The following is a 23,382-nucleotide window of genomic DNA, read 5'->3' as shown; positions in this document are numbered from 1 at the left end:
GAAAGAAATCGGTAGCACTCAAGACCTGCCAAAAAACGACAATAATGACAGTAACCAAGAAATCCAAGAACAAGAAATGGGCATAGAGATGGATGATAACACATCTATTTTAATGTCATTTGAATTCACTAAACCTTCACCATTAGTTATTACATTGACATTTGTTGCCTCGATATCCGGGTTTATGTTTGGCTATGACACAGGATATATTTCATCTGCGTTGGTTGCTATTGGCACTGATTTGGACAATAAAGCCTTGACATATAGCCAAAAGGAATTAATAACAGCAGCCACCTCGTTGGGCGCATTAATAGGTGCACTTTTTGCTGGCGCTATTGCTGATTTATTTGGCAGAAAACCTGTTATCTTGTTTTCAAATGTGATGTTTATTGCTGGTGCTGTTATTCAATGTGCAGCTCATACGGTTTGGACCATGATCGGAGGCAGATTTGTTATGGGTATCGGAGTAGGGTTTGGGTCATTGATAGCACCATTATATATTTCGGAGTTGGCACCATCTCGATTTCGAGGACGATTGGTGATTATAAATGTTTTGGCAATAACTGGAGGACAGCTTGTGGCGTATGGAATCGGAGCAGGGCTAACAGATGTTTATAATGGATGGCGGATATTGGTTGGAGTATCACTAGTTCCAACAGCGATTCAGTTTTGTCTTGTTATCTTTCTTTCAGATACCCCAAGGTACTATGTTATGAAAGGCAATTATAAGAAGGCTAGAGACGTGATATCAAAGACACACAAGGGTGCTACAAGTCAGTCAATCGAGGCGAAGATTAAAGAGTTTGACAGACTAAATGATACCATTCCTGGGGGTAATATTTGGATCAAGAGTTGGAATGCAATTCGAGAGATTCATTTAGTTCCTTCGAATTTTCGGGCATTGATATTGGCATGTGGATTACAAGGTATCCAGCAGTTTACAGGGTGGAATTCATTGATGTATTTCAGTGGAACAATATTCGAGACTGTTGGATTCAAGAATTCAACGGCGGTTTCGATCATAATTTCTGGTACAAATTTTCTTTTCACATTAATAGCATTTTTTGTTATTGACAGAGTAGGAAGACGAAAGATTCTACTAATCGGATTGCCCATGATGATGCTATCGTTAACACTATGTGCGATTGCGTTTCATTTTATGAACATTACATTTGAGGATCATGATGCATTGTTGAATGAAGATACAGAGATTACAGGGTGGGCCATTGTTATCATTATCAGTATGATTTGGTTTGCAGCATCGTATGCTATAGGTATTGGAAATGTTCCCTGGCAGCAATCAGAGCTATTTTCTCAATCAGTTCGAGGAGTGGGAACAGCGTTCTCAACAACAGTGAATTGGGCTGGATCATTGACCATTTCCTCAACTTTCTTAACAATGCTAGACAGAATAACACCAACAGGCACATTTGCATTCTTTGCAGGTGTTTCACTTTTTTCACTTGTATTCGTGTACTTTTTGTATCCGGAATTGTCGGGTTTACAGCTAGGCGAGTGTCAAGATATATTAACAAACGGATTCAACATCAAAAGATCTAAGGAGCTATCAAAGCGTCGGAAACAAGAGATGAAAAACAAAGATCATTTTATTCAAAAGAAAGAGAAAGAGAGATCCTTGCCGGATATGATCAGTCGTAAGCTGGATAAGATAGAATTGAATTGAATTGAACTGAATACAATCAAGGACATTGCTTGAGTCTAAAACTTAAGAGCAATTGTTAAATTTAGCTTTAAAATCCAATCTAAAAGGTATTTATTTGTCTCATTTTATTGTATGTTTTTTCTCAGTGTCCTTTTCATAATTTTCTGTTTGTTTAATGTTCTGTCTCAGAAATTTTAGTTCACAACAATGATTTGCAGATAATTCCCAGCCAATGAAAAGATAGGGCTGCCGATTAGACTGAACGTCCCAGCTCTATCAATCAAAACCCTTATTATTGCACAACCACCGTTACTGGAAAGTTAACAATTGGTCCTTTGAAATATCTTCATCATGTAATAGTTTTTAGCAATTGGGGAGCAAAACAAAACATTTTTGTGAAAAACAGGAGGCAATTGGACAGCCCTGGCTGAAGGCGGTTTGAAGCAGCTTGAGGCACTCTTATGTGGTCCAGCGCTTAAATCTGTCAATTCCCAAAGCTGAATACCTCTTGAACTAGGACTAGGCCAGTCCAAGATATGCAGGATATGCGAGATATGAGTCCCTTGAAATACGTGAGACACAACGAAACACCACACAACAACCAGCGCCATACACGCGATAAGAGGTGGCCAATGCCCAGCAGCGTGAAAAGTCGAGCCCCTCCAATCCGGGTCATGATCTGCGGTGTAAGCATTGGTTGGATCTCTGCCAAGCGGCTGCAACAGCTCTTGCCTAAAGAGACATGCCCAGAGACGCGAAATTCCGCAGGCTTTCTCAGCACAGTGCTCCCATTGGTCATATGTATAGATAGCGCATTATTCTGCAGTATTGCGATCAGCCAACTCTATGGGTCTAGTATGGTTTTTGCTTTTCCAAATATTTCATTTAATTCCAGTCTGGGTTTTATTCTCATATCATTTTGCTCTTTGCACGAGAAACTCTCGCAAACAGTTCAAAGATTGCAAATTGGCTGAAGTTTGAAAGTTGTTGAAATGATTGTCCATATTCTCCAGAAAGAGCTTTCAAAATACAAGCCAACAGTGGGCAGAAGACCAGACAAACAATAAGAGACAATTGGCATTTAACTCTTTGAGGCAGAACTTTGTCCCCCCTAACTACTGGACTAGCCTTAATGTGAGTATTCTTTAGCAGATTCTTGTGATTAGTTTGTTATCATTGTATAATTACAAAGTTATATTCAACTATTTAATTACCTAACTCTTTGGCTATCGTACTGAACTTTTCACTAATTTTTTTTTCTTTGGTTATTCACTCCATAAAACAGAATGAGAACTGTTACATAAATTATCACTTATTTCTCTCTGGTATTTTTTCTGTTCACAAATATACCCTTTTTTTTCCCCTTTCTCTTTTTTTTTTTTCTTTTCCTTTTGGTTTTTGTTCTTTTACTGATATCCTTGCACTTAATTCACAAGAATTATAAGATGGGGGAAAATTATGAAAACAAAACATTCAAAATTTCCTACTCATTACATTCAAGTCGTTCTGCTTTGAACCCTGAAGGGCAACAAATTCCTATGGAGAGCTTGCGTAGAAGAACTTCTTATTTCTCGTCCGAATCTGAAAGATATGAAGCTGAACCTGAAAAGAATTCTAGATTTAGCGTTTTCGATCGAATTGGAAGGTTGCTAAAGGCTGAAACCAGAGGTGTTCAAAGAGTAGAAGAAGATGAAAGAACTGACACTTCTTCCTGGGCTGCTGGCTCCATGTGGTTGGCAGCAAATTTAGTTGTTGGTACCTTCTCTTTAGGTGCCTTGGGTGTAACTGTTTTCCAACTAGGCTTCTACCAATGTACTCTAACCATCGTGTTTTTCAACTTGCTAGGCTGTATTCCATTTGCCTTCTTTTCGGTTTTTGGCTCAAGATTTGGCTTGCGACAGATGATGCTAACTGCTTTCCTCGCTGGAAACTATGGAATGAGAATCTTCGCGTGCTTGCAATGTATAGCCTGTGTGGGTTGGGGAGCTACCAATATTATGTCCTCAGCTCAATTGCTACACATTGTCAATGGTGGAGCTTTACCACCCTGGGCTGGTTGTTTAATCATTGTCGTCATCACTTTCTTTGTTACGTTTTTTGGCTACACCGCTATCCATTACTATGAGATGTATTCATGGATCCCCAATTTCATAATCTTTCTCATCATAATCGCTAGAATGACAATGTCCAAAAATTTCACTCCTGGAATCTGGGAAAGTGGTCCAACCGCTGCAGGAAATGTTCTCTCTTTTGGTGGAACTGTCTTTGGCTTTGCTGCTGGCTGGACAACCTACTCTGCTGACTACACCACCTACATGTCCTTAAACACAAACCCATACAAGATTTTTTTCTCAACTCTAACCGGCTTATGGCTTCCATCTGTCTTTGCAATGACCCTAGGTGCTGCTTGTGCAACTGGAACACTATCAAACGATCAATGGGCTCAGATGTATGAAGACTATTCTATCGGTGGTCTTATCTACTCAGTCCTAGTCACAGATTCATTACATGGTTTTGGCCAATTCTGCTGCGTTCTATTAGCCTTGTCAACTGTCTGTAATAACATCCCCAACATGTATTCCGTTGCTTTATGTGTTCAAGCTATTTGGTCTAAGTTCCGTATAATCCCAAGAATTTTTTGGACTCTATTAGCAAACTTCCTCACCTTGGGCATTTGTATCCCTGCTTTTTATGAATTCGAAAGTTACATCCATAACTTTATGAACTGTGTCGCTTATTTCCAAAGTATCTACATTTCAATTACCTTGTCTGAACATTTCATCTACAGAAGAGGTTTCAAAGGTTACAATCCGGATGATTACTTGGATAGCTCAAAACTACCAATTGGAATTGCTGGCATATGCGGTTTTATTTTTGGCGTATTCGGCGTGGCTCTTGGAATGAATCAAACTTGGTACTCTGGTGAAGTTGCAAGACTCATCGGTGATTATGGTGGTGATATTGGTTTCGAATTAGCAATAGCGTTTTCATTTGTTGGCTTCAACATTGCTAGACCATTTGAGATCAAATATTTTGGTCGTTAAAGAAATCCTTTCGTGGTCTAAAAGATTCCTTTATTTTTTACTTCCAATTTTTTAATCCATGACTCTTTATGTTTTGTCTGCTTGCTTGCTTGCTTGTTTGTTTCTTCTTATTCTTACTTTTGTGTTTGCTCTTTACATTTTTTTGGTTTATCTCTTGTTTGAAATACATTGTTTTTTACTTCTAGTTTTACTTCTTGTTTTGCTTGTTATGGAAAAAGGAAGTGTAGTAAAGTGGATAGATGGATGTTAGTCTTATTAATTGGATCCCTTGTTTTGATTTGCTGTCAATACCTCTATATATTTGGCATTGTGTATCTAGTAGACTTCAAATAGATCATCAAGCAGTTAGCTTTGTTTTCTCTTGAATCACATTCAGAAACAATAGAATCCGAGCAGCTAGTTAATGCAGGAGCAGTCGTGCATAAATAGCTTATTTCTACCGAACAATAGCTTGTTTTGGCTCTTTTTATCTTCGAATCAACGCTCAGATGCCGAAAGAAATCGAATTAATTCATTTTATCTCTTTGCTGTTATTTCCTTTTTTGTTTCCAAACAGTTGAGAAACAGTTTCAATAACTGACTGTGACACACAGTAACTCCCTTTAAGTAAAATGGCTCAAATTAAGAACAAAGTTCACAACTTTCCATCATTTTCCTTAAACAACATTGCACCAGGAATGGCCATTCCCACTTTAAAAAACGTTGCTTTTCAAAATCGCCTTTCTTAAATAACTTTTGATATCAGAGGTCAAAAAAAGTTAAAACCCTTCCGTTAGATCTTTTCTCTGATATTGAATCTGATTGTTTTGTGTTTTGTATTCTTAATTTTCAGCCTTCTCAGCATTTTTACCCTTCTCATTGTATTCTATCATATTCTATTATATTCCATCGTATTCTCTAAACAAAAGCGCAAGTTTTCTCTACTTTTAAAGACCCTTACTAAAAGAACATGAAGAAGGATAAATTTGGATAAAAGTATAAGTTTTTTGGTTGAAAAAGATATCTTGCTGCTTTGTTTAAGACTATTTCAATGGGATTTAAGACAAAACTGGAAAATATCTTTGGAAATATGTATTAAACAATAAATTGGAAAACAATAGTAAATGAAAACAAAACAAGTATTAATTAAAAAAACAAAAAAACAACTAAATATAGGAATGTAAAAATAATAAGTTAAGGGTAAACAACAAAGATTAAACAATTGAAAAAAGTATAAATTAAACAAAACATAAAAAAATTTTTTAAAAAGGGTTTTAACTATTATTATTTTTGTCAAGGAAAACAAAAAAAATAGGAAAATTAAAAGATAATAAACAAATCAACAAAGCAAATGGATTAAAAAGGAGAGAAATTTTAAAACTAAAAGTAAAAAATAGGATAAAAAAATTTGTCAAAAGAGCACATTAGTCAATTAACAGCTCTAATGAAATCATAATATTATATATAGTTATGTGTATTATTAATAATATTATCATTAGCAATATTATTTATGATTTTCTCTTGCCATCATTATAATTAATACGTTATTTTGATAAAATTTGAAAAAATGTTGACATGAAATTAATGATTAAATCAATATAACCAAGGATCATTAGATTATTTTTATACAATCAGAAAACAATAAAAAAACTCTTTGAAACAAAAAAAGGAATGAATTGAATTAATGATTAATTAATTTTGTTTTTTCTTGTAGTAAAAAGATGAAGATGAGTAGAAAAAAAAAATAATAAACAAGAATAAATGATAGTGAAGAGCAATTAGACAAATGGGGAAAAAAAAAATTAAAAAAAAGTAAAATATAATCTTTTTTATTTGTTTTTTTTTAATTTATTATTATAAATCTTTAAATGTTCAAATGAGAGGAAAAATTTGATAATATTCTTTGAATAAAAAAATTGGTTTATTTTTAATTAATTATTGATTATTAATTGATTATTTTCTTTTCATGTATTTTTCTTTATAAATCCAACTGGTACCAATTAGTTTTGCACCTCTTTTGTCTGCAAATCTGTACCACACAGCAGCTCTGTATAAGTTTTTCTTTCTATGGCTTCCTTTTTTTGACCAAATGTTTCCTGCTTCAACCATGGCTTCGACGTAACCTAAACTGGCGCTCTTTTCGACGAATTCCAAGCCTTTATTTTCGTTTCTTTCGACACCCCAGCCATTTATAAAGGACATGCCAATTTCGAAATTTGATTGAGCTTCTGGTTCTGGAGGAATCTTTGGTATATTTGAATCTTGGATATCAAAGGGATCTACTGAGAAGTTTGCTGAGTTGATCAATATGATATCAACACCAGCCGAACGACAAATCCATAAAAAGGATTTCTTTTCATCGATTCTTAAACCAGATCCGTATCTTAGAGCTATTCCGTAGAGTAACATTGCTGCCTTTGAGCCATTGTTTGCAGCAATATTTAGCTCGTATGAAGCTTCTCTAGGATAGCCTTGTTTACGTAATTTGATTGCCTTTTTAACTCTTTCATCTTCGGGATCATAGTTAGTATCTGGAGAAGAGTTTGATGAGTCACCAGATTGTTCTGAGGAAAAGGAAGATTTACGAATATTTGATTGAGGGACGGAGAGATCATTAATGTTGTTGATGTTATTATTATCTTGATTTGAATACTGGGAATTGAAGAAATTTAGGTTTGAGCTGCTTGAGTTTTTATTAATTTGTTGCAGTTGTAGCAGCTGTAAATTATGATTTTGTATATTGAAATTGTTGTTATCATTAAAATTTATATTGATATTATCGTTATTAATGTTATTATTGATATTGTTATTGGGATCGGTATTGAGACCTGAAAGAATGTTTTTTGTATCAAAGTTGATGTTAAATTTTTGATTTTTTGGATCAATGTAGTTTGAATCATCATTTGATTCAATGTTGATTATGGCACTTGAGGCATGAGCAAAGACTTGATTATTTTCTACACTTTTAACTACGGGAGTTTTAACTTGGCCTACTACTTTACCCAAAGCGGTTGCAGTGATTAAGGCTGAGGAGTCATCGTGATTTTGAGGTTGATGGAAAGATTTGGAGTGTTGTAATAAGCGTGGGTTTAAAGAAGGAAACCTATTTGCAGGGACAGAAATTGGAGGAGAGCCTCTTCTTTGCAGGTCTTGAAAATTTGAGGTATTTGGGGGAGGATGGAATTGTTTAGGTGGAGAAGAGGAGGGAGAAGAAGAAGAGGAAGAGGAAGAGCGAGGTAGTTGAGTTTGGTTTTTATTTTTATTTTTTGAGGAAGAGAGAGAGTCGTTCGATAGATTGTGGTAAGGTTGAAGTTGATTGTAGGAGGAGGTTTGGTTTTGGTTATTTGAAACAGTGTGAGTCAAGTGGTTGGAGTTTGGAGATAAAGGAGAGGAGTTACCAGAGGAGGTATTTTTATTGGTGAAAGGAGGTAGAGGTAGGGAGTTTTGGTTTGAGATTGAATTTGAGATTGGGTTTGAATTTTGGTTTGAAATTGAAGTTGAGTTGGGTCTGGAAAACCTGTTTTTAAGGGGAGATAGAGGGTTTGAATGTTTATGAGAGTCATCTTTAGATATATTTAAATTTAAGGGAGATTTGTCTCTGTGAAGATGGTTTAGTATGTGGCCGTTAGTTTTGTTGACCAGTTTATTTTTAAGATTAGGATTGTTATTTAGGTTATCGGAGGATAGTGTATTATTGGAGGATAGTGTGTTATTTTGAGGATTGAACTGGTAGTTTAAGTTTGGATGGTTTTGGGCATTGTTGTTAATAAATTTGTTAACATTGTTGTTGTTGGGGTTGTTACTAAGAATATTGCTAGTGTTGTTATTGTTAATCTTTGGAGAAGGAGGAATGTCTACCAAGTCGTCGTCATTCCAGTCGTCATCAAGACCTAGTCTATCCAAAAGTCTGCCAGTAGTTGCCATCGAGTTCATTGAATCCATTGATGCAGTTGACTGGTGTCTGAAAATGGAGGCATCTTCATCATTATCGTTATCATCAAATTTCAATATGGAGTCGGGATTTTCATGGTTGATGTTGCTGTTATTGTGGTTATGATTAAGATTGTAGTTGTAGTTGTTATTGTAATTGTTATTGTAGTTGTTATTGTAATTGTTATTATTATTGTTATTAAAATGAATATTACTCATTTTGCAGATTCTTGGAAGTGGTTTTAAACAGAGAAAGCAGGAAAAAAGAAACAAAAAAACAAAAAAACGAAAAAACGAAAAAACAAATAGCGAGATAGTGAAATAGTGAAATATGAGAGATAGTGAAATAATGAAATATGAGAGATATGAAGCTGATATTAAAGAGATACGAAATGGATATGAAATGAATATGGTAAGATGAAGTTATGTGTCCTTGTGAAAGATATAAAAAACCGAGAAGCGAGAGCAGAACGAGGAAGAGTAAACCAGCCAGAGAAGGCAGTGGAGAGACGAGTAGCAATAGCAGTTCTTCGGAGCAGTCTCAACAAATAATAGCAGTCTTCAGAGCAGTTTTTACAGCAGTTTTTACAGCAGTTTTTACAGCAGTTTTAACACTCCCACAGAGAAAACAGTCGTAAAGCAGTTTTTAACACCTCTGGAGTTTTGTGAGTTGTGATTTTGAACAAAAAGGAGAAACAAAAGTTTAATCACATTTTGCTGATAAAAAAAGACCCATCCCAGAAAAAGACGTCACTGCCGTCCCTCCCCCCTGGTTTGTGGCACCACGTTACAGTGCAGACCCCGGCAGCGCAGACCCCCTAACGAGCGCGCATATTACCCGCCTTTATCAAGACAACATCGCCGTCCCGCACCGTGTACGAGCTGCCCACACGCGCAACACGGCCGGTCTTGGCTAGCTTGGACGAATCGAACTTGGTTGCGTTCGGAAGCTCGCACGCAACGTCCCCGTACGCCAGCACTTCGGCGCAGATAAAGTTGTTCTGAAGATCCGTATGAATCACTCCGGCTGCCTCCGGCGCTGTCGTACCTTTGCGGATCGTCCACTCCCGTGCTTCGACAGGTCCGCAGGTGAAGAAGCTGATCAACCGGAGCCTGCGTCGCATCGTCTTGATAATCTTCGGCAAAACGCTCCCGTCGTACTTCTCGTCCTTATCCGAAGGTTCTTCGTATTCTTCCATTTCTTTCTGGAGCTCGCCCTCAGCTTCAGCTCTCTCGTTGAGTTCGCTTTCGTATTCCGATGAAAACATAATCAACTCGTCATTTGCTGAATTTGCTGATATCCATTTTTTAACATCCTCATAATACTCGTTTCTGTTGCTCAAATAATCCTCCTTTGACACATTAAGCAAATACACAACAGGCTTTGAAGTCAAGAGATTGAATTGATTCAAAACCTCAATCTCATCGTTGCTCCAATCAAAATTCATAATCCGAATATTCTTGTAAAGACATGATTCTAATGCCTTTTTGACAACTTCAATCTCTTTAACCACTCCACTGTTCTTTCCTTCGCCTTTCTTCTTCTTCTCCATTTTAACTAAATGATTCTCAAGATACTCCATATCTTTTAATATCAATTCATCAAATACAATCTCTAAGTCTCTCACAGGATTAACATCGCCTTCAATATGCACAATCTCTTTCTTATTAAACCCCCGAACCATTTGAAATATCCCATCAACATTCTTGATATCATTCAAAAACTGATTTCCTAGCCCTTCTCCCTTAGATGCTCCTTTGGTCAACCCAGCAATGTCGATAACATTCAAAAAGGCCCCAATCTTCTTCTTTGACTTATATATTTCACTCAACACATTTAACCGTTTTGATGGCACCAATACCCGACTCTCTTCGGGTTTTATTGTAGCAAATGGATAATTCCCAGGATTTCCCAATTTGCTTCTGGTAATATTTTGAAAAAAACTGGACTTGCCAACATTCGCCAACCCAATGATCCCACTGCTCAAATTATTCGAGATTTTACCGAAAAATTTAATCTTCTCTTTTTCCGAGTTATCTTTGCTGTTTTTTTTCCATTTACCACCTTTTTTCGCAAATCCCACTAATGAACAAGAAAAATATCTATTACACTTTGCAAACTGGGTAAGATTTGCTTGTATAACTCCTTTATCCACAGCACAACGGTTAACTCTTAACATTTTTCTAGCCCCAACTAAAACCCTTCCGAAATATTTCCACATTGAGCTCTTTCCCATTCAAAACCTCAAATTTTTCACTCTGATCACGTGCCTCTGATAACATTTTACTATATCCTCTTCCCTTTTCGGCTTACTTATCGCAACTATTCTTTTATACCTGCTTTCATTTACCCACATCCCAAACTATGTCATTTAGTCCCCCAGATAACCCAGATATTTATTCTCTCCTAAATCAAAATTATCAAAAGTATGCAATTATTCCATTCTATTCCATTCCATTCCATTCTATTCCTTCTCATCTTATTTCATTTCGTATTTACTAACTTATTATCTCCCCACTTTTCAATTCTTCAATTCTTTTCTCTTTTAGCAAAATCTCTTGGTCAAACAATGGTGTAATCGCTTATTCAAACCCAGATTCTTCAAATAAATATAACCTATTACTCTCCTATCTAAGGTCTTATAACGGTAACCAATGGGAACTAGCTCCTCCAAAGGGTTGCTCTATTATTAATTCAAACCTAAATAACAACTCAAATATTAAAAACATTATCAAAAATAACACTAAAAATAATATCAAAACTAACAACAACAACAACAACATCATCATCTCAAATGCCATCCCAATTGATACTCAAAATAACTCTTCTTTAGATCAAATCTCTTATCTTCTTTGGAGCAATAATGGTACTTATCTAGCCTGCGTAGATTCAAAAGGTAACATGAACATTCTAGTTTCTGGAATATTAAAAGACAAAGACTTTATTGAAAACAACAATAGTAATACCAGCAATAACAAAAATAAAACTAATACACCTTTGAATTTTGCTTTTTTTGGCTCATGCTTTAATAGTCTAGAAATCATATATCAGGACACTGTCCTAACTCAGGGAAGCACTCCCCCCGAAAACTCTTACTTGAATACCTCTCACAACATATACCCATCTAATACTTCAATTCCAACTTTTGACAATTACTGCTCAACTTATAATATTAATGATTCAACACTGAACATTGTATCCTTAAAATGGCTTCCTATTGATCATAATTTCATGGCAATCAAATATGCTGAAAAATTTAACTTTTCTGAAAATATGAACGCAAATGCAGAATACGATTTTCAAAAATTTGGTTTTAAATACAACTATATCAACTCTACCTATAAAAACCCTGTTACTCATCCAGTCTTGAAGAAACATGCCTGTATTGGGTTAAGAAAAAATGGCGAGCTAATTTTATGGTATCAAGGCGACCATGGTTTAGATTACAATAAAATTTCAACTTATCTCGATTCTTCATCAGCTACCACTACTAATAACAGTATTAACAATATTAATAATATTAGCAATATCAATTATAAAAGTATCAATAGCTTAAATAACTCTGGCCACACCATAATATCTCATGCCGATTTTGCTTTTCAGATTAATAACTCAATCCTATTAACTGTTTATTGTCCATTGATAAAAATCTTAAAAATTTACTCTATTAGAATTTTATGGGAGTTTTTAGGAAATCCAAACAATCAAACAAAAAACCAATCAGCCTATCAACAAGATAATAATTTGGATGAAAGATTTCCACCAAAATTAATAGTCAAAAAAATCTTATCCGAGAATATTTCTTCTTTTGGTTTTGATGGCTCATCTCAATGGCTTTCCTCCATTAAATCAATATCTCCCGTTTATTTTGAAGATAATACCAATTCAAACGAAAAAGTTGACATTTTTTTAACTTTTCAAAACTCAAATCTCAATGAGAAATTCAACACTCTTATCTGTAAATATCACTTGGAAAAAAAAAAGTTGGGCCCCATAAGTAATGTATTCTACCAAATTAGCAATAATCTGAAAAATAATACTAATAAGAATATAAATGATACAGGCAACAATAATAATATGAACACTAATATTAAAAATACCAGGAATAATAATAACACCATTATTACTAATTCAAATATCAGTGGGTACGAATTATCTCTAAAGAGTCTCATCAAATCATCTAGTCCAGTATTATCAATTGGAACAAACAAAATCAACTCTTTTCTTTATTTTGCCTATTCAAATGGTAACATTGAGATACGAAACAAACACAGTTTGAAAATAATTGGTTATAAAACTCTACTGGAAAACCCTGCTAATAATGTCAATAAAAGAAATGTTATAAATAATGATATTTTAAACATGCCCAGTACCATTGGCAATATATTTGATGTGGGTTATAAATTACCATCTGTTGGTTTTAACCCTTTGTTCTATTCATTTTCGCCAAACGTAACTTCATATGTTGTCTTATCATCAAAGGATCCCAATTTAAAACTTTTTGTTGCAAATTTTGATTTTAAAAAAGAACTGTTAAACTCTCCAAGGCAAAGATTATTAATTGCTGTTCCCATTGCAATTTCCTTTGCTAGGTGCACCACAACCAAAATTAACTCAGATGATTTAATATTGGTAGCTCAAAATACAATAACAAACATTAGGAGAATGGTTGCATTACATTATAATCCCAAAACGGATTCCAATATTTGTAAAGCATTGATATCTATAATTTTACTGGAATGTTATTGGATCTTTAATTTTAGTTTAACTACCAACGATAATGCAGAGTTTATACAGGGAAAATCGCCCTTTAGAAAGATGTTGGAGATACAAATTTCACTTGGAACTTTCGAGAATTGGAGAAGAATCAAAATTTCAAGATTTGCATGGGCATTAATAAATTTATCGCTAATTCCATTTGTCTTTCAAATCTCATTTAATGCTATAACAACAATGCTAAAAAAACTACATGGAGGTGACGAAAAAAATATCAAAACTAACGTTGAACTTATTGCAAAGTTAATCCTATCTCAGGTTGGATTAATTCGTTGGTGCATAGACTATGTCACCTTTTTGAACCAGCAGTTGCTTCAGTTTTCTTTGGTTTTCGATAAAGCAACTGCCTTAAGTGAGTTATTAATATTTCCATTACTGTACTCCAGGATTCCTAGAACGTTTCTCATAAAAATACTAAAGAGCATTCTCCAATTCAAAAGATTCTTGCAAGAACATATACATTTAAATCCAGATTATTTCAATATTTCCCCAGGCTTATTTGTTGAACTTGAACAGCCCATAAATTCAGCCAAGAGTACAGTTTTGAGAATAATAGATAATTCTCCAATTGATTTAGCACTCTTTGAAAAGTATCTTGAGCAGTTTGACGAATTTATCAAAAAGTTTATTTCAGATAGGATTAATGAGAGAATTAACGCAAGTAATTTGTCCAATTTAAGTGCAGATAAAAGAAAGCATATAGAAGATATTGAAATAAAGAAAATCGAAAAAGAGTTTTTTTGTCATGGCAGTTTTCCTCAAATCTTTTCGAAGATTATCCTTGACTTGTACAAGTATGGCTACAAGGAAGTACATGGCAAAATGAACAGATATAAGTTGATGTTTTATGATACTGATTGGTTGAACCTAAGCGAGCCGAGCAACCACAGAGTGGAAATTGGCAGTTTCAGAGGAGAAAAAATCGATGGTTTGAAGAAGACTTTGATACTGAACACTCTACCAAACGAGGAGATAAAGAAGTGCACTCGATGTGGATCCATGACTGTTTTCTCTGATAAATTAGGTTCCCACAGTGGTAAAGCCTTTAGAAATCCTACATGGACGACGTTTTTCAAGCAAAGCTGCTTTTGTGGAGGAGTTTGGGCTGATTGAATAAAAATGGGCCAACACAGACCAGTTTTCTGGGCTTTGGTTCGTCAAAACAAGAGACTTTTACAACCAAAGATTTTTTATTTACTACGCTTTTTTTTTTATAATTATTTATTGTAGAAATCTGAAATAAAAATTCAGTGTACGTGAAACTAAAACGAACAATTGTAAAAAAATAAATAAACATAAACAAATGAAAGTATCAAATATAAGTATTGAATAAAAAAACAAAAATACTCCAACTAAAACAACAAAGAGAAACAAATTATATTAGAATTTTCTTCATAAAAAAATAGAATGCAGAATTAGATTTTAAAATCGCAAAACGAAAACAAGTATCCTTTGATTTTAATAATAGTGCTTTTTAAAATATGAAACAATAAAAAAATATGCTAGAGAATCTTTTTGTATCACCAATAAAAATAATAGTAAAAATAAATGCAATGTGTCACATTGAACTTGAATTTGAGTTTGTATTTCATCTTAACTAGATCAATGATGAGCTTTTTCTTCTTCTTCTTCATCATCATCATCGTCTTCGTCTTCATCACCATGGGAATTTAGTATATCGAACATATTATTTCCATTGGCCTTGGCTTCAGCTTTTTTGGTATCAGATGATTCTGAAGACGATTCCTTTGGTAACAAAGTGCCAGGACTATTGGATTTCTGTCTATTGGCTCTGAAATTGTTCTTTGGACCTAGAGTTCCACTATTAGCTCCAAAACTTCTAAAACGACCAACAATATTGATTTCGTTTTTCGAAACCAAATTCGTGCCCCAGCCAGAAGTTTGACGATTTGAATTTTGTCTGCCACCACCTTGTCTGTTAGAATTCTGTCGACCAGAATTCTGTCTTCCAGAATTTTGACGGCCACCAGAAAAAGGAGGCTTCATGTCATTAGCAGTAAAATTTCTATTGCCCCTTCTTTTTTCTTGTCTTTCATTTTCTTCTAACATTCTCTTTCTTTCTTCATCGGCATGAATTTCGGCAATAGTCTTTGGACCCTTGTTACCTTCTAACGATACCCAATTATTATTTCTGAGATCAATCAAATCCAACAACATAAACTTGGATCTCGAAGGCAACGAGCTGTTTTGAGAAATAAGCTCAATCCTTTTGAAAATCAAATCCAATACCTCTCGTCCTTTACTCTCCTCTAAAATGGGTCCAGATGTCTTTACTAATTGCGCCAAAGTTTCTAAAACATCTTCTGAAGTGTTTTCTGGTTTCGATTGGTCTTGCAAGATTGTAAATATAACTTTATCAGACAAAAGATTCAAACAAAATAATTCACCAATGAATTTGACTAAACCTAAACCTCTTCTTTTGGCAGCAGCAACAACGTAGTACTCATCAGACATCATTTCAATTTCCATTGGAGTTCCATCTGAATTGGTTGGAATGCTATTTGCCCAACCTTTCTCATACTCAACTTGACACCTATTCAATAAACATCTTCTAACTAAAGCACCACCAGAGATTACGTTGCCGTGTTTATCAATCTGTCCAGCGTCAGAAACAGCTTCATTAACTGTTGTGCACAATCTAGCACAAAATTGAGCGTACATCGAAGACCAATGAGGTTCATCAGTAGCTTTAGCAAAAGTCAATTCTAAGGTGTTTTTCAAAGTTTTTGCGTCTTCCTCATCAACCGACTTGTTGGCAATTGCAATTAAATCATCGGTTATGATCTGGAAGTTTTCTAATGTTAGCTTGTTCAATAAGGATTTAACTTGAATTTTGTTTTCTTCTTCTGGAGAGAGTGCAACTGTTCTTCTAGAACGTGGAACCCATACATTTTTCTTTTCCTTTGGTGCCACAAGTTTGACTTCTGTTTCAGTTTTAACTTCTGTTGCCTTTGCACCATTTTGGACCTGGTTGTTTTGCTCTTGAATAATTTTTAGATTACTTTGATTGATATCGTTAAAGTTATTAACTCCTTGATTCAAATCCATAGGTGGTTTGGTGTTGTTGAATGATTGATCAAAGCCTTGATTTGTATTTTGGTTGAAGCCTTGGTTCATATTCATGTTGGAATAACTAGGTCTTTTGTTATTGTTTCTTCTTTTAGAGCTTACTCTTGAAGACTTTTGATTTTGCTTGGGCATATCAAAATTGACCTTTAAACTATTGCTCCTTTGATTGAATTGGCCAGTTCCAAAGTTATTAAAAGAAACTTTTCTACTTGCAAAAGAACGATTATTCCCATAATTATTTCCGCCACCACCACTGTGATGGAAGTTTCTAGAGTTAGATCTAACATTTACATCAATTTTGCTGAAATATTTTTCTTTAAGATCAGGTTCAACATATAGTTTCAATAAAGGTTTGAACTGATAAAGAAACCCAGGATCATAAACCTTTTTTCTGTCTTTTGATAATCCAGATTTTGGTGGATTGATACCAGGAGGATAATTAAATTCAAAAGGGTTTTTAATTGCAATTGAAATTTTAATTTGATCAAATAGATTTGATAACGAAAAATCAGTCGAGACAGCTTGAACTTCAGGTTTCGAGGGCAAACCAAAGTTTGAAGATTTAGAGACATTTTGTCTTTTTTGAATAATAATTTCTTGATGTTCAGGTGGTTTTTGAACCTCAGGATTTTCAACATCAAAACTGATGTTAGTCTCATTATTATTCCTTTGAGGAGCAAACTGCTCAGTTGGTTTAGAAACATCCTGTTGAGTAGATTCAATTTTTCTTTCAGATTCGTTGACAACTTTAGTTGGTTGATCAACCACATCTTGTTTGAGCTGAGGTATTATAGATTCGATTACAGGTTTTTTAACTTCAACATCTCTGGAATCAGGTAATTTAGTTTCTGGTTTGAATATGGTTGGATTTTGAGTTGTGGTATCAGTTTTTTTGATTTCTGGTTTAATAGGTAATTTAATTTCTGATTTAGCTTCTGTTTTAAGTTCTGTTTTGGTTTCTGGTTTAACTTCTGGTTTAACTTCTGGTTTAACTTCTGGTTTAACTTCTGGTTTAACTTCTGGTTTAACTTCTGGTTTAACTTCTGGTTTGAATTCAGGCTTAATTTCTAGTTCAGTAGATGGTTCAACCTCATGTTTGACTTGGAAATTAATATCTGGTTTAGCTTCAAATTTGACTTCAGGTTTAATCCCTGATTTAGCAATAGGTTTGACTTCAGGATCAATCTTTGGTTTAGGGATAAGTTTGATTTCTAATTTAGCTTCAGGTTTGACTTCAGGTTTGACTTTGGGTTTGACTTCAGGTTTGACTTCAGGTTTAGCTTCAGGTTTAGCTTCAGGTTTTATTGCAGATTTTATTTCAGGTTTGACTTCAGGTTTGACTTCAGGTTTAAAAGTGAGTTTGATTTCTGGTTTGATCTCAGACTTAACTTCAGACTTAGCTTCGAACTTAACTTCAGGCTTGATTTCTGATTTGATTTCCGGCTTAGCTTTTGGTTTAACTTCTGGTCCAGTCTCTAAATTGGCAATATATTTGGTTACTAGTTTGATCTCTTGTTGAGCAATAGGTGTAAATTCAGGTTTAGCAATAGGTTTAGCTGGAGATTTAACATCTTTTTTAATCTCTGGTACAATTTCTGACTTAACATCTGACTTAGCATCTTTTTTAACTTCTGATTTAACTTCTGATTTAGCTTCTTTGTTCAGTGGTTTAATCTCGGGTTTAAACTTTGAGTCCACTTTTTGTTTAACAGGATTAGCTTGGACTGTTTTGTGTTTGATTTTGGGCGAAGTTACAGATTTTTTGATATCTAAAGTACTTTGAGAATTAGATTCAGCGTCAAATACTTGTTTTAATTCAGGTTCAATTTTAATTTCTGAAGTAAATTGAGAATCTAGTTGAGATTGATCGCTGACAATTTTTTGGGAGACTTTAGATTCTTTAGATTCTTTTGCGATTTCCTTTGCGATTTCTTTGATTTGTTCATTGACGGATAAGCTTTGAACGATATTTTGAGAAGTAAACTTTTCGGATTGGTCTTTATCTAATTGGATTGAAGTGGGTTTTTTTGATTCAAACTTTTCAACTAGTGATTTAACTTTTTGAGTAGACTGTGGTTGAATTTTATCAGGTAAAGGAGAGGTGGAAGTGGAAGTAATTTGATCTCTATGGGATCTTTTTTGAACTTCTTTTTTGAACTTTTCTTTGATTGATTCTGAATTTAGATTTTGAGTTGAAGTTGAGGATGGGGCTGGGGTTGGGGTTGGGGTTGGAGATGAAATGGAAGCTGTAGGAAGGTTCGGACTCTTTGAAGATGTGGGAATTTTCGGGATGATCATAGTGGAGACATTTGGAGAAGTTGAAGTCTCGCGAGCCTTTGATTTTTGTAGTTCGGCGGCTTTTGCTCTTTCGATAATTTGCTGTTTAAACAACAGAACAACGTCATCGTTTTTTTTAATGGTAGTGTTGGGAATGGAGGGAAGAGTTTGTTGGGTTTGAATTGAATCAGGGTTGGGTTGATTGATTGAGATTGATTTCTTCAAGGGAGATTTTTGGATGGATTTTGTTGAGTTGGAGTTGGAAGAGATGAACAAGTTTTTATTTGAGACGATGGGGGAGTTATTGCGAGAATTATTTTGAGAGGCATTACGGGAGTTGTTTTGTGAGTTGTTTTGAGAGTTATTTTGAGAGGAAGGATTTGAGGAGGAGTTTTTATACTTGAGGTTTTTTAGAGAGACTGGGGTGCCATCAGGAGTTCTGATGATGATCTTTTGAGGTTTAGGAGATGTAAAGGGAATATTAGTATTCTTTGAATAGTTGTTGTTGCTGTTGTTATTGTTGTTGTTGTAGGTTATGTTATTTTGGTTGTTATTCAAGTTATTTATGCTGTTCAAATTGTTAAAGTTGTTTGGGTTACTATTTATGTTATTTACGTTGCTATTTTGGTTGTAGCTGTTGTAGTGATTGTTATAGTTGTTGTTGTAGTTGTTGTAGTTTTTTGGGATGTTTGGAATATTAGGAAGAGTAGGGTTGAGATTAGGATTGATTTGATTTATATTCTGGCTATTGTTGGGAATAGCATTGTAGTTTTTGTTTTTGTTGTTATTGTTGTTATTGTTGTTATTGTTGTTATTGTTGTTATTGTTGTTATTGTTGTTATTGTTACTGTTACTGTTATTGTTGTTTCTTTTATTGTAGTGTTTATTCTTGTGAGTAAAGTGGGGCTGCTGATGTTGAGGATGGGGAGGCAGTAAAGGTAGAGCAGAGGCTGGAATTGGGCTATTGGGATTGTTATTATTGATATTAGGACTGTTGTTATTATTATTGCTATTGTTGTTGTTGCTGTTGTTGTTACTGTTGTTATTGGTTAGATTGGGGTTGAAGACAGCAGGGGAGTATTGTAAAGGATAAAAAGAGGAATTTGGATAGGCTCCATAGACTGGAGGATAGCCATGAGGAACCTGGTTGATGCTAGGATAGGGAATAGGGTTAGGATTATAGTTATTGTGGTTGTTGTTATGGCTGTTATGATTGAAGCGCCTGTTGTTGTTTTGTTGGTTGAGGTTGTTCATGTTGGCGATGTTGAAATTAGGATTATTCATTATTTGGGCAGTAGAAACAGCAGAGAGATAGGTTATATTATAATAGAGGAATATGTATGCTATAAGCAGTATTTATAAAGACGATGACGATGGCAACGACGTTGAAGCTTGCAAAGTGTAGGAAAAGCAGACACAGGTGAAAACCTTCGTTGTGAAAGACCTGAGGAGGTTGCAAATTAGCTGAAACAAGCTGGGTTTGATCCAGGATAGAGTTGGTGTGTGGTGGGAACTGTGGAGGACCTCTTTCTGTTCCAGTTCTCTTGCAAAGCGCGAAACAAGCAGGAGAAGACTCTTCTGGTGTCTTCGGAGTCTGGCGATGGGCTTTTTCAGCTGGAGAAGCAGCAGAAGAAGCAGAAGAAGAAGAAGCAGAAGCAGAAGAACAAAGCGATCAGGCGCCGTTTCTCCACCGCCACGGGTCTGCACACCACACATCCGTTTTTTCGGGGGTGCATCTGCCATGTGCTGCGTCACGTGTGTAGAGGTCCGAGATAGCACTCATTTCTGCAAACTTGCGCGTGTCGAAAAGGGGCCGCGGCCAACGTGGCGGTGCTGAAATGTTTTTGGGGCAGAGGCTTTTGAAGCCAAATAATTGGAAAGCAAAGACGTTTATTCGCTCAGGGCTGCTGAAGCTTGTTGAGGCTGTCCATCAAAAACTGCACTGTGCTGGAGGAGCTGCTGCTGCCAAAGCCCATGCCGTAGCTGTTCAGTGTGGGATTTCCACTCTGTGTGCCAGCGCTGGATGCATTGGAGTTGGCACTTCCATTGCCATTGTTGTTGTTATTGTTATTGTTGTTGTTCGCGTTCTGGCTCTGGAGCATCGAGATCATCGTTTGTAAGGTGTTGGGGTCGAGGTTTTGGAGGCCCAAAACATTTTGAGCATTCATTCCAGACAACGGAATATTGTGATTGGAACTGCTGCCAACACTGACATTACTGGAACTATCATTCATATTCATGCCCATATTAGACATGCCATTTCCACCAGCATTGCCATACCGATTGTTATTCATGAAATTATTTCGCCCATTATTATTCATATTGTTATTATTGTTCATGCTCATATTCATGTTCATGTTGTTCATGTTCATACTGTTCATATTACCCATATTCATATTATTCATATTACTCATATTGTTCATATTCATATTCATATTGTTCATGCTCATATTGTTCCGATTATTATTTCCATTGTGCTTATTCCTGAAATGATTATTGTTCATATTCATTCCCATATTCATATTCATATTCATATTCATATTCGCCATTCCATTGTTCATATGGTTCATATTATTTCGGTTTCGGTTTCTCCGGTTGTTATTCATCCCCATGTTCATATTCATATTGTTCCCCATCGGACTCATATTCATATTTCCCATCTGATTACTGCCACTATACAGCGACATGTTCATACCACTTCCTCGGCCTCCTCCACTCAACGATCGCTTCATATTCGTCATTAACTGAACTGCCACATTCAACTGAACTGCCAAATACTCATCAAACCTGATTCCTCCCTCTGGCGTTTTTTCAAATACCTGCACGTCAATATTACTATCCCTGTGCACTGTAACGACTCCATGAACTCCCCCATATGCCGCCTCATTGATCAACGATTTTAAATCAGCCTGTGGGATAATATCTGTAGCCCACGTTGAAAGATTTGCAGCTTTTATTTGGTTTCGTAATTGTCCCACAAATTTCCTGTCTGCTGCTTTTTTCACAAATATAAGACATTCCGGTGGCTCTGTCTTCGGAAAATTATTATGCATTCCATCAGTTAATTTAGATTTCTTTAATATTCCATTATTCATATTATTTCCTCGTTTGTTTCCAAAATCATTATCTCTTTGGCGTTTATTTCCCCCTCGGAAATTATCATTCATATTATTATTATTATTATTATTATTATTATTGTTATTGTTATTGTTATTGTTATTGTTATTGTTATTGTTGTTATTGTTATTACCATTATTACCATTATTATTCCGAGAATAATGATTATTATTGTAATCGTTACTAGTATTTAAATTATTGTTCACATTACTTCCAAGCATATTCTTCCCTATTTGCCCACTAGTCTTCATTGGATTCATATTCATTCCCATCCCCATCGGGTTCATATTCATCCCCATATTCATGTTCATATTCATATTATTATTGGTATTATTCATACTCATCGAACTCATACTATTCATCAAGTTTCCCCCAACGCTAGTATTCCCATTTTCATTAGAATTGCTGTTATTATTAATATTACTAGCACTATTACTAGCATTGTTATTATTACCGATATTACTGCTACTGCCACCAACACCAACACTAATAGAAGTGTTTCCTCCACTACTAGTGGTCTTTTGAGGTTTAGAGATTTCAAGATGCATAACTTTCCCACGCAATGGAACATTGCTCTCACCTTCAATCGCCGCTGAACATTGATCAATTGTTCGAAATTGGCAAAATCCAAATCCTTCTTTAATACTGATTTGAATAACATCCCCATACTGATTAAAAATTCTCCACATGTTTTGTTTCGTAATAGAATTTGCTGGCAAATTTCCAATAAACAATCTAGATCCATATGGAAACTGCTCCCAGTTCCCTGATGTTAAGTACTGCGCTTCATTATGAACAAATTTAGAATAATCTTCAATTTCTGAAGACGTCATTGGTGAATCAATATCTGGTCTTCTGCATTTAAGATTTTTAAGTTTCAAGTTTTGATATTCTGCACTTCCTTTTGGTTGAGTTGGAGTCAATTTGAATTCACCATAAGATACATTATTATTGTTGTTATTGGTAATATCAGTTTTCAAATAGTTGGCAATTATAACTTCTTTTTCATTTTCAGGCAAAGACATGAAAGCTGGATCATTTAAAAATGGCATGTTTAACATTTTTTTAGCTAATGATATATCAGGAGTTAAAGGAGAGAATGGTATCTTTTTATTTTTGAAATTTGATTTATTTGAAGGTTTGTTTGGAATTGAGGGCAAAGAACTGACTTTTTTATCCTTTTTAATTTTATTTTGGTTATTATTATTATCATTATTATTATTGTTATTGTTATTGTTATTGTTGTTATTAATATTAATATTATTACTAGTATTACTATTATTATTTAAATTATTATTGGTATTATCACTTGGATTGATATCACCTGGTTCATTATCATTTGTAGTGTTACTTTTTTTGTTGGCCTTTTTGGCTTTATTTGCTTTTTCGATTTTGTCTTCTTCTTCTTTGAGGAAACCAAAATTAAAATTGGACTTTGATTTCAAATTTGGAATTGCATTTTTATTTGTAAATGGCGATAATTTCTTTGGAGTAGGAGAGCCTGA

At 34.9% G+C, this 23,382-nt stretch overlaps 8 protein-coding genes across 8 annotated transcripts; 4 read left to right on the top strand and 4 right to left on the bottom strand.

Moving 5' to 3' along the window:
* Window positions 1–88: 88 nt before the first annotated feature.
* On the top strand, window positions 89–1,684 carry ASCRUDRAFT_35367 (sugar porter family MFS transporter; the record flags this gene model as incomplete). The annotated part of the gene is made up of 1 exon (XM_020190597.1): window positions 89–1,684. The coding sequence occupies one exon, from the start codon at window positions 89–91 to the stop codon at window positions 1,682–1,684; it is 1,596 nt and encodes a 531-aa protein (XP_020046915.1).
* Window positions 1,685–3,201: 1,517 nt separating this feature from the next.
* On the top strand, window positions 3,202–4,707 carry ASCRUDRAFT_35323 (cytosine permease; the record flags this gene model as incomplete). The annotated part of the gene is made up of 1 exon (XM_020190591.1): window positions 3,202–4,707. The coding sequence occupies one exon, from the start codon at window positions 3,202–3,204 to the stop codon at window positions 4,705–4,707; it is 1,506 nt and encodes a 501-aa protein (XP_020046914.1).
* Window positions 4,708–6,651: 1,944 nt separating this feature from the next.
* DSF2 (Dsf2p) lies at window positions 6,652–6,897 on the bottom strand (the record flags this gene model as incomplete). The annotated part of the gene is made up of 1 exon (XM_020189822.1): window positions 6,652–6,897. A coding segment is annotated over one exon (246 nt), but the record flags the coding sequence as incomplete, so codon positions are not given.
* A 2,041-nt stretch (window positions 6,898–8,938) lies between these two features.
* On the top strand, window positions 8,939–9,305 carry ASCRUDRAFT_148591 (uncharacterized protein). Its single transcript, XM_020189261.1, has one exon. The coding sequence runs from the start codon at window positions 9,042–9,044 to the stop codon at window positions 9,252–9,254; it is 213 nt and encodes a 70-aa protein (XP_020046912.1). The 5' UTR covers window positions 8,939–9,041; the 3' UTR covers window positions 9,255–9,305.
* A 30-nt stretch (window positions 9,306–9,335) lies between these two features.
* Window positions 9,336–10,899, bottom strand: ASCRUDRAFT_91408 (GTP-binding protein YchF; the record flags this gene model as incomplete). The annotated part of the gene is made up of 2 exons (XM_020195076.1): window positions 9,336–10,637; window positions 10,837–10,899. 2 exons carry the CDS (start codon window positions 10,897–10,899, stop codon window positions 9,435–9,437), a joined length of 1,266 nt encoding a protein of 421 aa, XP_020046911.1. The 3' UTR covers window positions 9,336–9,434.
* An 82-nt stretch (window positions 10,900–10,981) lies between these two features.
* SIN4 (Sin4p) lies at window positions 10,982–14,506 on the top strand (the record flags this gene model as incomplete). Its single annotated transcript, XM_020194715.1, has 2 exons — window positions 10,982–11,043; window positions 11,167–14,506. The coding sequence occupies 2 exons, from the start codon at window positions 10,982–10,984 to the stop codon at window positions 14,504–14,506; spliced, it is 3,402 nt and encodes a 1,133-aa protein (XP_020046910.1).
* A 233-nt stretch (window positions 14,507–14,739) lies between these two features.
* ASCRUDRAFT_76006 (uncharacterized protein) lies at window positions 14,740–20,379 on the bottom strand. The gene is given in 2 exon segments (XM_020193305.1): window positions 14,740–17,514; window positions 17,527–20,379. The coding sequence occupies 2 exon segments, from the start codon at window positions 20,042–20,044 to the stop codon at window positions 14,996–14,998; spliced, it is 5,037 nt and encodes a 1,678-aa protein (XP_020046909.1). The 5' UTR covers window positions 20,045–20,379; the 3' UTR covers window positions 14,740–14,995.
* Window positions 20,380–22,407: 2,028 nt separating this feature from the next.
* On the bottom strand, window positions 22,408–22,617 carry ASCRUDRAFT_23972 (Nab3 Rrm Ucuu complex; the record flags this gene model as incomplete). The annotated part of the gene is made up of 1 exon (XM_020189818.1): window positions 22,408–22,617. A coding segment is annotated over one exon (210 nt), but the record flags the coding sequence as incomplete, so codon positions are not given.
* Window positions 22,618–23,382: the final 765 nt, after the last annotated feature.

Source organism: Ascoidea rubescens (genome assembly GCF_001661345.1).
Source record: "Ascoidea rubescens DSM 1968 unplaced genomic scaffold ASCRUscaffold_7, whole genome shotgun sequence".
In the NCBI taxonomy this organism is placed as follows: Eukaryota; Fungi; Ascomycota; class Saccharomycetes; order Ascoideales; family Ascoideaceae; genus Ascoidea; species Ascoidea rubescens.
This window is presented reverse-complemented; position numbering and strand designations above follow the sequence as displayed.